Below are 14812 nucleotides of genomic sequence, written 5' to 3'. Positions count from 1 at the left end.
TTTCCCACAGGAATTACATAAACTGCAAATAACATAAGATTGAAATATGCCTCTTTACTTTATACTTTTATAGTATTTAACCTATGTACTATTACCCTGTGATCTTAATAGTAATGTGTACCTGAGTCTCTCATAACTCAGGGCTAGACATAAACACTTAGTGGGTAGCTATTAATGTATCAACAGATAAAAGGCATTATTAGCTGTGGTAGATCATTAAATTTCTGTAACCAAGCAAATTTGAACAAGATTAATTTCTTACATTCTATCTAAGCTGTACATTCTTCTCAGTATCAGTTTATTAGTGGTGTATCTTCTCAGTCATCTGTTAGTCCAGAATTACTTCCATTCGGGGCTTCATATAATGTGGATTGGATCTGAATAGCAATTTATTGGATTATAATATATGCCGTACCACTCTTTATAATAAGTAGAAAAGCAAGAATTTAATACAAGTTATTTCCATTCATTTTGAAAATTATTTATGATGCTATTTACCTCTAAAGTGTGGTATGATCTGATGAAACCAGAATTTGTGAATTTTAACACAAGTGAGAATAAGTTGTACATCTCCTGTTAATTTCACAGAGTTTCCTGTGGTTGCGATAAGGCATATATATACATATGTATGCACGTGTGTATATATGTGCTTTGTAAATGGTAAAACATCATGCAAGTGTTATATGGGAACAGTGTCATAGCTGTTAAAGTAGTGTTAATTTTCAGATGCCCACAGAGCTTTTCATTTAACAAATTCTTGTATATGTGGGCTTATTTTTAGTTCTGACATTTTACAATTTGTCCTTTGTTTACATGCAGCAAGGAGTTATGGGCGAAGACGAGGTAATTCATTTCTGTTTGCTATGGTATAACTGTTTCTAATTGGGTTTTACTGATCAATGCTATAATTATTCCAGATTTTTCACGCAATGTCTGAAAACTCATTGAAGACTTGTATCTTGATTTTGAGAACTTACCAAAGTTTTGAATACTAAATCTCTTAACCTTTAAAGCATATTTTCATACTAATTATGATTATTTAACAAATTTTACCCTTTCAAACTGTCCAGATTTTAACTATTTTTGTTTCTGTAGCTTTTAAAATAAAGCTACTGCTTATGGTTTGTCTGATTAAGAGTATTTTAATACTAGTGAAGGTGACATGCGGTGTGATTTTTCTACTCTCTAAATCTGTAACTGATTCTTATCTATGGCATATAATTTACAACTCTTACTGATTTGTTTTATGTTTGTTTTATGTTTGACCCAGTTGAAAATAGCACACATACCAACCAAATAATAGTTAACACTGATCTATAGAAACTGTGTTGCTAGTATTTCTCTGTCTTCCAAGAATATAAACCCCTGTCCTTGTCTCTTTCTCTAACACACACACACACACACACACCTCTTTCCCTCTTGCTCTCCCCGCTCCCTCCCACAGCAGTATTCCCCTAGGGTTCCTTATATAATCTTAAGGGAAAAGCTAGGACCATGTGATGCAAGCCTATTATTAGACTCCCTGGGAAAGCAGCTGACCTTTTCTGTGGCTAAAACGTGGCCTCTTCCTCCTCTAAGTGTGGAAAGTAGATGGCATGAGAGGAAGTAAAAGTAACCTTACATTGCTTACGTTACGCCCTAAATGACCTGTAATCATGGTATTTGTATAGTTCTGCTTCTTAGAAGTGCTATGCTAAAAAAAAGGGTTTTCCCTGACTTCTAAAAAGCTCTCACCACCCATGGAGGATAGACTGTAGTAATAGTGCCCTTCAGTAGATTTGGTATGTGTGTACCTGCACTCCAGCTTCTGCTCCTACACTCAATGAGTGTATGTACTTTGAAAACAAACAAGCAAACCCATCTGCCACCGCTAGCAACCACAACTGGTATTTTACGTTCCTAAGTGGTGTTTTCAATTTTAGATTCCAGATTTTCTGAATTTAGCTTCATTTTTGGAATCTAGTTTCTTCAAATGTTTGACTGAATCTTTTGGTTCTTCAGTTCTCTAACTAAAACTAAGAGGAGATAAAGAAGCTCAAGACTTAGAAACTGAAGCTGAATAACTTTCTAAAGCCTGCTATTAACAAGTCGAGAAGAGAGGGGAAAGATTGGAATTTTAGTAGTGATTTTCAGATTTATGAACTAGCTTATTTCACTATGCTATTTTAATAATTAGAGCTTTAGTTGTTTTGAAAACAATCCATTCAGCAGTCTGTGTTTTTTAGGTAATTGTAAAACTACAGAGCAATTTAGGATTCTTTTCTTGTTAAGATACTTTTCACGGGCAGCGCCTGTGGCTCAGTGGGTAGGGCGCCAGCCCCATGTACAGAGAGTGGCGGGTTCAAACCTGGTCCCGAACAAACTGCACAAAAAAATAGCCGGGTGTTGTGGTGGGCACCTGTAGTCCCAGCTGCTCAGGAGGCTGAGGCTCAAGAACTATTGCCTAAGCCCAGGAGTTCGAGGTGAGGTGAGCTGTGTGACGCCACGGCAACTCTACCAAGGGTGATAAAGTGAGACTCTGTCTCTACAAAAAAAAAAAAGAGAGAGAGAGAGAGATTTTTCACCTTTTAACCTCAGCGACTTGCGTTTAATCTAATTTGGCGTACTCCGGTGTTGCTATCTAGGAAGTTCTCAGGAACCAAGGTGGTGGGAAGTAATGTTATTTATCTTCATCTCTCAGTTCAGTAATTGTAGATCAGGATTACAATATTAAGAAAACGGTGAAAATTTCTTTCCCTGCTTTTAGTTAGTAATCGCCAGCATTCTATGCATCTCCATCCCCTGGAAGCCATAAAGATTGCCTCTGCTTCAGAACTGCCTCCAACACTGGAAGAAGGAAGCCTCTGACGTGGCTCTTAGGCTCTGGTTAAAGCCTGTACTAGGTCACACTTACTGGGTGTTATGGAAGGACAGCCAATACCCGAGTTTTCCTCACATATTATATGGCATTAATCTTTTTTTTTTTTTTTTTTGCAGTTTTTGGCTAGGGCTGGGTTTGAACCTGCCACCTCCAGCATATGGGGCCGGTTCCCTACTCCTTTGAGCCACAGGTGCCGCCCAGCATTAATAATTTTTTAGTAGGTCCTCTTTTTGTATAGCAGGAATCTGCTTTTTAAATTTTTGATTTTGATACTCAGGTGAAAGTTATACCCATTAGAAATAGCTACTGAGAGGGCGGCGCCTGTGGCTCAAAGGAGTAGGCTCTGGCCCCATATGCCCGAGGTGGCAGGTTCAAACCCAGCCCCCACCAAAGAAAAAGAAATAGCTACAAATATGGGGTAGGGGGAGAGGGAAGGGAGGGCGGGGAGAGGATGGGCAGAGGGAAAGTGATTGATGGGATTACACCTACAGTGCATCTTACAAGGGTACATGTGAAATTTATTAAATGTAGAATATAAATGTCTCAACACAATAACTAAGAAAATGCCAGGAAGGCTATGTTAACCAGTGTCATGAAAATTTGTCAAATGGTATATAAAACCAGTGTATGGTGCCCCATGATTGCATTAATGTACACAGCTATGATTTAATAATAAGATAAAATTTAAAAAAAAAGAAAAGAAAAAGAAATACCTACTGAGAAGTTTTATTTGCATTTGAAAGTACTTTGACACAGTAAGTGATACATACTTTTTAAAAACCTACATACCAAAGGATTGGCTCAGAAATGGCTACCAATACTCATCTGGCTTTTTTCTCCTATTTTAACTTATTTCCCCCATTCTATACTAGATAATACCAATCTCAGACTGACACCACCAAGGAACCCCCACCCCTTTTATGGGTTTTGTGTTTTAAATTTGATCCGTCAAAGAAACTGCATTTATTTATTTAGTCACTAGTCTTTAAAAAAATGACATAGCAGTATCATCTGTTCATGTGGGATATGGCATGCTGAGTTGAAATAGTTTTTATTAAAAATAAGTCATAGCTTATTTATCAGAGCAGTGAAGGGTGGACAGTGTCTTTGTCACAGGGCATCTGACTGTAACGCGGTTTAGGAAGGACTGCTTTTCCTTCTTACCTGCCATCTCTGACTTGCCTCAGCCCAGGTACAGAATTACCTGTTTTCATGTAAAATATTTCCCATTTGACTGCAGTCAAACCACATTACTACCAAAATGACTTTCTACATTTGAATTTCTTAATAGTGTGAATAATAACTTTAAATTAAGCTGATTCTAGATATAAATTTATGAAAAATACCTTGGGAATAATCAAAATGTAATCATACTGGTAGTAACCAAGAAAAACCAAAGATTTCCTCCCTGCCTTTCAGCTGGAACCTGTGTATCTCTGTCCCCTGGAGTCATGTAGAGTTCCATTTCAGAGCTGCCTGGGACAATGTGAGGAAGCAAGAAGACTCACCTGGGAGCTGCCTTTAAAACCGGGGAACTACCTGTCTTCTCTATTTATTGCTTGTTCATTGTTTCTTCCAGTTTGCTCTGAGAGTGAACACAACTGGTCTCAGGTTGCGGGGGGGGGGGGGGTGCTGTGAAGGGAGGTGTGCAGTGTAACATCAGCTCTGCCCCTCAAATTATTTCTATGGCATACCACACCCTGTTAATAAAGAATTAAAGGGCTATGGTGCTCTAGAAGGAATAAAAGTATATAGAATATTTTAAGTAATAGAAATATTAAAAAACCTTAATTAATGGTCCTAACCCTAGAAAGCAATCTTCTCTACTAGGTAAACTCAAAGCTTGAGCTAGTAGATTTCATATGGAATGGAAAGTTAGGAGAAATAATTCTAAATTAAGGAAGTTTAATTAAAGAGGTTTGATTCGTTTTGTTTTTTTTTCATAGGGTATAACCTTTACATGTATGGTAAAATAAGTAAAGAATTGTTAATAATACAGTATACCACTTACTGCTTTAAATTTGACACAGGATTTTCTGACTTGGAGCAGTTTTTCTTGTGAAGTAGCCAGAGTAAGTGTATTCCCCCTAATGCCACCACTCCCAAACCTCCCCTCCCTCAGCCTTAAAGAGACTGGCTGTACCTGCCCTGCACCTACACCCAGCCCAAACCTCACTTAAAGAGACTGGCTGTACCTGCCCTGCACCTACACCCAGCCCAAACCTCACTTAAAGAGACTGGCTGTACCTGCCCTGCACCTACACCCAGCCCAAACCTCCCCTCAGCCTTAAAGAGACTATCTGTACCTGCCCTCCTCCTACACCCAGCCCAAACCTCCCCTTAAAGAGACTGGCTGTACCTGCCCTGCACCTACACCCAGCCCAAACCTCCACTTAAAGAGACTGGCTGTACCTGCCCTGCACCTACACCCAGCCCAAACCTCCCCTTAAAGAGACTGGATGTACCTGCCCTCCACCTACACCCAGCCCAAACCTCCCCTCAGCCTTAGAGACTGGCTGTACCTGCCCTGCACCTACACCCAGCCCAAACCTCACTTAAAGAGACTGGCTGTACCTGCCCTGCACCTACACCCAGCCCAAACCTCCCCTCAGCCTTAAAGAAACTATCTGTACCTGCCCTCCTCCTACACCCAGCCCAAACCTCCCCTTAAAGAGACTGGGTGTACCTGCCCTCCACCTACACCCAGCCCAAACCTCCCCTCAGCCTTGGAGACTGGCTGTACCTGCCCTCCACCTACACCCAGCCCAAACCTCCCCTCAGCCTTAAAGAGACTATCTGTACCTGCCCTCCACCTACACCCAGCCCAAACCTCCCCTCAGCCTTGGAGACTGGCTGTACCTGCCCTCCACCTACACCCAGCCCAAACCTCCCCTCAGCCTTAAAGAGACTATCTGTACCTGCCCTCCACCTACACCCAGCCCAAACCTCGCCTTAAAGAGACTGACTGTACCTGCCCTCCTCCTACACCCAGCCCAAACCTCCCCTTAAAGAGACTGGGTGTACCTGCCCTCCACCTACACCCAGCCCAAACCTCCCCTCAGCCTTGGAGACTGGCTGTACCTGCCCTTCACCTACACCCAGCCCAAACCTCCCCTCAGCCTTAAAGAGACTATCTGTACCTGCCCTCCACCTACACCCAGCCCAAACCTCCCCTTAAAGAGACTATCTGTACCTGCCCTCCTCCTACACCCAGCCCAAACCTCCCCTTAAAGAGACTGGGTGTACCTGCCCTCCACCTACACCCAGCCCAAACCTCCCCTCAGCCTTAGAGACTGGCTGTACCTGCCCTCCAACTACACCCAACCATAGCGATTTTCACAGGAAGCAGTTTTGGTGAACTCAGTTTTCAAGCTAAAGTATTTTGGTGGGTCCTCACTTACAAAATCTTTGCCTTTTTTTTTTTTTTTTTTTTGTCTTAGGAGGAGGTATGTTTTTAGTCCAGTTAGGAACATAAGTCCTGTCACATCGTCTCATGTTAGAAGGCGCTTGGTGACCTGTTGGAGATCCCTGGCAACAGGAAAGTCATTGCAGACACTTTCAGCGGCAGTGAACTGGCACCTGTGTTTATTCCTTTTTACTTCCATCTTGTATTGCTTCCATGTATAATCTACCACTGCTTTACCTTTAAAATTGTATTGTACATTTTAAGGGGCTGACTTAATGTGAGCTATTTTATTTGCATTTGTAGGTAGGGGGTTTTTGAGTGCATAGTTAAAAATATCTCTGGTTTTCTGTATTTTACCTTAATATAGCCTTTGTAATGTTTTGTGTTTTTGTTCAAGGAATTGCCTTTTATCTAGGAAGCTTTTTCTTTCTATTTCTTTTTCTCCTATACCCTTTTCTGTCTAAAACTATCTCGTTTTTTATAAATTCTGTCTTAAAGAACCCTTAGTTAGAACTCACTCCAACCTTGGTTATATTAATATTTAATCTTCTCTGCTCCTAAGTTCTCATATTTTCCTTTTGTTCTTTTCCTGTTACAGAACTTTAATTTACCTTTCATTCATGTGACTATTTATGCTTATGTACATGAGCATATTAGTATATATGTGTGTGTACGCATACATATTATATATAAACAAGTGTGTTTGAATGCAATTTAAGTTAAAATAACTGGTGTATCATTTCCGTATAACAGTTCATCCTTGTTGCTTTGTAGTAGGGTCAAGAATTTTGAGTTGAGTTTAGTTCAGACCTTCCTAGAGACTAATAAAGAAGTGTTTGGTGTACAGATCCAGTTGTAATTTCTGACAGAAAAACAGAAGACTCAAAGCTGCCACTTTAAATATTGCAGCTCTACCTACAGCATAGAATCGTTTTGAGTATATAGGGTTTGCAAATTAATAACCTTAGAGTTTCTCTGTTACTTGTTTTTAAAGCAAGGAAGTTCTACCTTTAAGATATTTATCTGGTGAAATAAAAACACTTCTAATTTGTGTGGTAACAGCCTTAGGGACAACTGTACTATTTTTTTTTTTTTTTTTTTTTTTTTTGAGACAGAGTCTCACTATGTTGCCCTCGGTAGAGTGCTGTGGCGTCACAGCTCACAGCAACCGTAAACTCTTGGGCTTAAGTGATTCTCTTGCCACAGCCTCCCAAGTATCTGGGACTACAGGCATTCGCCACAATGCCTGGTGCTTTTGTGTGTGTTACACCCACCAACCCCATGCATGTGGCTGGTGCCCTAACCACTGAGCTATGAGCACTGAACCTAGCCCATACTACTCTTTTAAAAGAAAAAAATTTTTCACATTTAAAATTTTATAAGTAATTGCTTTTGGGTATTTATAAATATATCTCAAGTTAAAAAGAAATTGTGATACGACTCTTTGTGCAGAAATAATATAGAAGGTAAATTACTATTGGTGATTTTTATCATTTTTTTATTGGTGAGTAGAATTTCATTTTATGACTATACCACATTTTGTTTGTTTATTTCTCTGCTGATACATGTTTGGGTTATTGTCCATTTGAAGCTTGTTGTGAAGAATGCTGCCATGAACATTGGTGTACCTTTTTTGGTTTGTGTAGACATAAACATTCTTTTCTCTTGGATTAATAGCTAAGAGTAGAATTACTTGCTCATAGAGTGTTATGTTTCACTTTATTAGCCAACAAACTGCCAAATAGTTTTCCAGTTTTATACTCAGATAGAGTATGAGACTGACTTTGGATTGTTGGTTTTTTAATTTTTCCCTTCTGGTAGGTATGTAAGTAGTATCTCGTGATTTTAATTTGCATTTTTCTGATGACTAAGGATGATGTTGAAGGACCTTTACATGTTCTAGCAACCCATTTCATCCTATCTGTTTATAAAGTAGCCTTAGAAGTCCTTTGCCACTTGTAAGTGGGCTGTCTGTCTTCATTTACGGGCACTCTTCACATGTCTTGTCCTGTTTCTGGTAGCATGTTGCTTGCCATTTCACTTTATTAATATCTTTGATAAGCAGCAAGGTTTTTTTATTTTTTATTTTTTTACTTGAAATTAATATGAGGGTACAAATGTTTATATTATATTGTTCTCATTTCCAAGGTAAAGTTCTAGTTATAAAAGAACCCCTCAGCCAGGGGGGCGTGCTATATACCCTCGTGTTGTGCCCGTTAGGTGAGAACCTGCCAAACCGTCTCCCTCCTTCTGTCAATCGTCATTCCCCTCCCCCTCTCCCCTTTTCCCTTCCCTTTCCTTCCCATCTCCATACGAGATTATATTTGTGTTTTATTGTTCATATGAGCATGTAATTATTTATATATTGTTTTCATATTAGTATTTTAGTACATTGGATATTTGTTTTTTCATTCTTACAATACTTTACTAAAAAGAATGTGTTTCAACTCTACACAGGTAAGCATAAAAGATGTAAAGTCTCCATCTTTTTTATGGCTACATAGTATTCCATGGTATAGATATACCACAATTTGTTGATCCATTCATGGATTGATGGGCATTTGGGCTGCTTCCATGATATGACTTGGCAATTATGAATTGGACTTCAATAAACATTCTTGTGCAAATGTCTTTGTGGTAAAATAATTTTTGTTCTTCTGGGTAGATACCCAATAATGGGATTGTGGGATCAAATGGAAGGTCAAGTTTTAGTTCTTTGAGGATTCTCCATACTTCTTTCCATAAAAGTTGTATTAGTTTGCAGTCCCACCAGCAGTGTAGAAGTATTCTCTTCTCTCTACGTCCATGCCAGCCAGCATCTGCAATTTTCAGACTTTCCGATATGGGCTAATCTTAACTGGAGTTAGGTGTTATCTCAGAGTGATTTTGATTTGCATTTCTCTGATGATTAAAGACGATGAGCATTTTTTCATGTGTTTGTTTGCCATTCATCTGTCATCTTCAGAGAAGTATCTGTGCAGTTCTCTTGCCCACTTACAGATGTTTGCCATTTTAGAAGATTCTAGTTATCAGGCCTTTGTCAGATTCATAACATGCAAAAATTTTCTCCCATTCTGAAGGCTGTTTGCTTTAGTTGTGGTACCCTTAGCTGTTCAAAAGCTTTTTAGCTTGATCAAATCTCAGTTATTTGTTTTTGGTGGTGCTGCAATTGCCGGGAGTGGAGAGGTAATTCCTCATAAAGTCTTATCCCAGGCCAATACCTTCAAGCATTTTCCCCACACTGTCTTTCAGAATTCTGTTCTTTCATGTCTTAAATTTAAATCCTTTATCCAGCCATAATCAATTTTTATCAGTAGTGAGAGGTGTGGGTCCAGTTTTAGTCTTCTACATGTGGCTATCAAGTTCTCCCAGCACCATTTGTTAAATAAGGATTCTTTTCCCCTATGCATGCTTTTGTTAGGATTATCAAAGATAAAAGGATGATATGTGGCTGGGTTCATCTCTAGATCTATTCCATAGATCTCTGTCTCTACTTTTGTGCCTGTACCATGCTGTGTTGATCACTATAGACTTATAGTATCACCTGAAATCTGGCAACACGATGTCTCTAGATTTGCTTTTATTTCTAAGAATTGTATTTGCTATTCCGGCTTTTTTCTGGTTCCATATGAATCAAACTACTATTTTTTCTAGTTGTCTAAAATATGACTTTGTTCCTTTGATAGGGATTGCACTACATCTGTAGATTGCTTTGGATAGTATGGAGAGTTTAACAGTGTTGATTCTTCCCAGCCATGAGCATGGTATGGTCTTCCATTTGTTAACATATTCTGCTGTTTCCTTCCTCAGGGCTTCATAGTTCTCCTTATAGGGATCTTTCACATTCTTTGTTAGATATATTCCCAGGTATTTCATCTTCTTTGGTACTACTGCAAAAGGAATAGAGTCTTTGATTTTGTTCTTGGCTTGATTATTGTTGGAATATACTAAGGCTATTGATTTGTGGGTATTGATTTTGTGTCTTGAGAGGCTGCTATAATCTTTGATAACCTCTAACAGCTTTGTAGTTGAGTCCTGGGGGTTTTCCAGGTATAAGATCATATCATCTGCAAAGAGCGAGAGTTTGACCTCCTCTGTCCCCATTTGAATGTCTTTGATCTCCTTCTCTTGCCAGATTTGGATGGCTGGGACTTCCAGCACTATGTTGAATAGCAGTGGTGACAGTGGGCATCCTTGTCTAGTTCTGGGTATGAGTGGAAATGCTTTTTGATTTATTCCATTCAATATGATATTGGCTGTGAGTTTGCTGTAGATAGCATCTATCAGTTTAAGAAATGTCTCACCTAAGCCTATTTTCATGAGTGTTTTTATCATAAAAGTATGCTGGATATTATCAAAAGCCTTTTCTGCATCAGTTGAGAGAATCATATGGTCTTTATTTTTTATTCTGTTTATATGGATTTACATATGTTGAACCAACCATGAGTCTCTGGGATAAAACCCACTTGATCATGGTATATAACTTTTTTAATGTGTCTTTGTATTCTGTTTGCTGATATCTTATTGAATATTTTGCATCAATATTCATTATCGATATTGATCTTTAATTTTCTTTTCTTGTTGGGTCGTTTCCTGGTTTGAGGATCAGGGTGACATTTGCTTCATAGAATGTGTTGGGAAGTATCCCTTCCTTTTCTACATTTTGGAATAGATTAGGCAATGTAGGAACTAGTTTCTCTTTGAAGGTTTGGTAGAATTCTTGTGTGAAACCATCTGGTCCAGGGCTTTTCTTTTTTGGGAGATTTTGTATAATTGATGCTGTTTCAGTGCTTGATACTGCTCTATTCAAATTTTCTACTTCTTTCTGGTTGAGTTTTAGAAGGTAGCATGCTCCCAGATATTGGTCCATTTCCTCTACATTTTCGTACTTCTGGGAATGGGGTTTTTGTAGTAATCTTTGAGAATCTTGTATTTCCTGGTATCTGTTGTTATTTCCCCTTTATCATTTCTGATTGAAGTTATTAAAGATCTTATTTTTCTGTTGCTGGTTGATCTAGTCAAGGTTTTATCAATTATATTAATCTTTTCAAAGAACCAACTTTTTGTTTTGGTGACCTTCCAAATCTTTTGTTTTCACATTCATTTAATTCTGCTCTAATTTTGGTTATTTCTTTTCTTCAAGCAGCAAAATTTTAAAATTTTGATGGCAAGTTTATTGTATTCTTTTGCCATTAGTGCCTTTTAATCCTAAGACATTATCACCTACTTCCAAAATCATGAGGAAATTCTAGAAGCTTTATTGTTTTTGCTTACACTTAAGTCTGTGCTGCTTCTTGGATTTGTTTTTGTGTATTGTGTAAGGTAGAAATTAAAGTTCTTCCTCCACCCCAAACTGGGTACCTACCCTGTTTGCCCAAAAATAAGACAGTGTCTTATTTTAAGGTGTGCTCCCAAAGATGTGCTAGGTCTTATTTTCAGGGGACGTCTTATCGTTCCTGTAAGTAGGTCTTATTTTCGGGGAATCGGGGTATTGCGAAGATTTTCCTTTCCACATTGAACTGCATTTGTACCTTCAAAAATCCAATCACTGGGTGGTGCCTGTGGCTCAAAGGAGTAGGGCACCAGCCCCACATGCTGGAGGTGGCGGGTTCAACCCAGCCCTGGCCAAAAACTGCAAAAAAAAAAAAAGAAAGAAAATACCAGTCACTAAATATGTATAGGTCTATTTCTAGACTTTAATATGTTGCATTTATCTGTTTATCTGTAGTGACATTAGCATTACAGTCTTAATAACTATAGCTAGAAAGTCCTAAAATCAGTAGTGTAAATCCTCTGACTTTATTTTTTGTGTATATTTTCCTTGACCTCTTGAGTCCTTTGAATTACTATGAATTTTAGAATTGGCTTGTAAATTGGTAGAAGACAGTGTGCTGATACTTTGAATAGGATTATATTGAATTTATAGATTGGATAATAAACCCAACTGAAAATTGGAGAGAATTTACATCTAACATTTTTTCTATTTATCCATTTATGTGAATTTTGTAACATTCTCTCAGGAAATTTTTATCATTTTCTTTTCTTTGTTTTTTTTGTTTGTTTGTTTTTTGTTTTTTTTTTTTCATTATAAGTAGCTGTCACCCTGGGTAGAGTGCTATGGCATCACAGCTCACAGCAACCTCCAACTCCTGGGCTCAAGCAAGTCTTCTGCCTCTGCCACCCAAGTAGCTGGGACTACAGGTTCCCACCACAATGCCCGGCTATTTTTTGGTTGCAGCCATTGTTGTTTGGCGGGCCCGGGGCTGGATTCAAACCCGCCAGCTCAGGTGTATGTGGCTGGCGCCTTAGCCGCTTGAGCCACAGGTGCTGAGCCTTGTCATTTTCAATATATAAATCTTTCATATTTTTGAAGTATATTTATTGGCAGGTATTTAGTGGATTTTAAAGTAAATTTATTGGTAGATATTGGTGGAATTTGATGAGATGGGAAGGGTAATATTTTCATTTTTTTCCCAACTGTTTCTGACTAGCTTTTAGAAAGAAATTGATTTTTATAAATTAACTTCACATTCATTCAAGCCTCAAATAAATGCAATTATTGCTAGTAGTTTGATTTCTTTATATTTTGCATGTGCAATCGTGTTTATAAAGCACAAATAAAGAAAGTTGTGCTTTTTTCTTGTCAATATTTGTGACTTTATTTTTCTCATTGCTAGTTCTATCTCCACTACAATTTTAAGTAGAAATAGAGGGAACTTTCTTGCAAACCTGGGAGAGAAAAGCATTTGATAATTTATCATTAAAGACTTTGACTCTGTGTTTTTATTCTCTTTATCAGATTGAGGAAATTCCCCCCTATTCCTGACTTCCTAAGAGTTTTGTTGGTTTGTTTGTTTTTTTTTTTTTTTTTTCATTATAAGCTGTATTTTCCTTACAGCTGTTGAATTTTATCAGATGCCTTTCCTACGTCTGTAGAAATGACTTATGGCCTTTCCAGTTTGGCCTGTTTATGTGGTACATACACAGTAATTGATTTCTGATGACAAATTAATTTTACATTCCTAAAGGGTAAACTTCACTTTATCATGATATTGTTTCCATTTTTATAGATTTCTGGATTTACTTTGCCAATATATTTAAGGTTTTTTGCACCTGTACTCACTAAAGGTATTGGTGTATATAGTTTTATAATGTTGTCAGGTTTTAATATCAGGGCTGTAAAACAAGTTAGGAAGTGTTTGCTCACTTCTTTATTCTCTGAAGGAATCTGTGTGAAATCACTGTTATTTTTTCTTTAGAAATCTCCGTTCATCAGCAAAGCCATCTAGGCCTGAAGTTTCTTTGTTGGAAGGTTTTTGTTGTTTTAGTTTTCTTTTTAAGTTCTGATGTTAATTTCCTTAACAGATACAGAACTATTCAGATTTTATTTCTCTACTACCAGGGTCAAAAGGTTTTATTTTTCAAGGAACTTATTTCCTTTAGTTGTTGAATGTACTAGCATAGAGTTCTATTCCTTTGTTAGCCTTTTAATGTCTGTGTTCTGTGTTCATTGATGTTCCCTCTTTCATACCTAGTAATTTGAGTTTTCTTTTTTTTCTTGATGAATTTTGCCTTGGGGTATATTGATTTTATAAGTTTTCAAAGAACTAACTTTTGGTCTTACTGACTTTTCTTTAATGTTAATTTTTATTTTGTATGACATTGATTTAGGGTTCTATTTCCTTCATCTTACTCTGTCTTTAATTTGCTGTTCTTTTCTAGCTTCTTTAAGCATATCTTGTTTCCTGATACACATTTAAAACTATAAATGTTCCTCTAAGCACAGCTTTTGCTGCATTCTGTGTAATTGATAGTATGTGTGTTTTATTACATCATAACAATCGGTTTTATTCCTTTGAGATGTAAAAACCTGAAACTATATGAATGTATCATTCTTAGGAAGCATGTTTAAAGTACACTGTACAATAGTAGACATAACTTATTTAATAGCTCTCCTTTTATAGTTAATATTGAGTTAAGGAGGAAGGTAATTGGCAAGGTAAAAAGTAATAATTTTATTGATAATGTATACTTAGTTACTCAGTTTTAAATGAGTATTTAAATCAATAGCTTTTATGGCTTTTTGAAAAAAAGTGGGCATTATTTTCCAGCAATGAAGATTCTTGTTGTTATGGCTAGTGTATGAAGTGTTCTTAGCCTTTTTATTACATCTTTTGTTTAGTTGAACTTCGGTTAATAGATTATGGATTCATAAGTTACAGACTTTTTAATAGTTATACTAACTATAGTGTTTTAATATAGTTAATAAAAATTTATTTCATTTTTGAGTCACCTTTGTGGCATTGCTTATACTGATTTCTTATGTCACTCCATTCAGTATTTCTATTTAGACTCTAAATATTTATGATCTGTATTTTTTCTCAAGGTAAATATCTATTAGAAAGACTTTGTTTATTGTAATTATGGGACTGCTAAGTTTGTATATATTGAGACATTTTAAAGTAAAATAGCTTCCAAAGTATTGGCATGTCTGAAATGAGTATAGAGTTTGGATTTAGGATTTTCTTCTATAAAAGCAAGTTGGT

At 37.3% G+C, this 14812-nt stretch overlaps 1 protein-coding gene across 10 annotated transcripts in view; it reads left to right on the top strand.

Annotated features, from left to right (window-relative positions):
- Positions 1-14812, top strand: part of CPEB2 (cytoplasmic polyadenylation element binding protein 2) — a 75378-nt gene that overhangs the window by 38531 nt on the left and 22035 nt on the right. For 5 of the 10 annotated variants that reach the window (XM_053577634.1, XM_053577627.1, XM_053577633.1 and 2 more), the window contains one exon: positions 820-843. The exons of the other annotated variants lie outside the window; for them this stretch is intronic. In XM_053577634.1, coding sequence (XP_053433609.1) covers positions 820-843 — 24 coding nt within the window. The remainder of the gene's footprint in view (positions 1-819; positions 844-14812) is intronic. 10 annotated transcript variants of the gene reach the window in all.

This window comes from Nycticebus coucang, chromosome 23 (assembly GCF_027406575.1).
Source record: "Nycticebus coucang isolate mNycCou1 chromosome 23, mNycCou1.pri, whole genome shotgun sequence".
Classification (NCBI taxonomy): domain Eukaryota; kingdom Metazoa; phylum Chordata; class Mammalia; order Primates; family Lorisidae; genus Nycticebus; species Nycticebus coucang.
The sequence above is the reverse complement of the archived record's forward strand: the minus strand, read 5'-3'. Positions and strand labels throughout refer to the sequence as shown.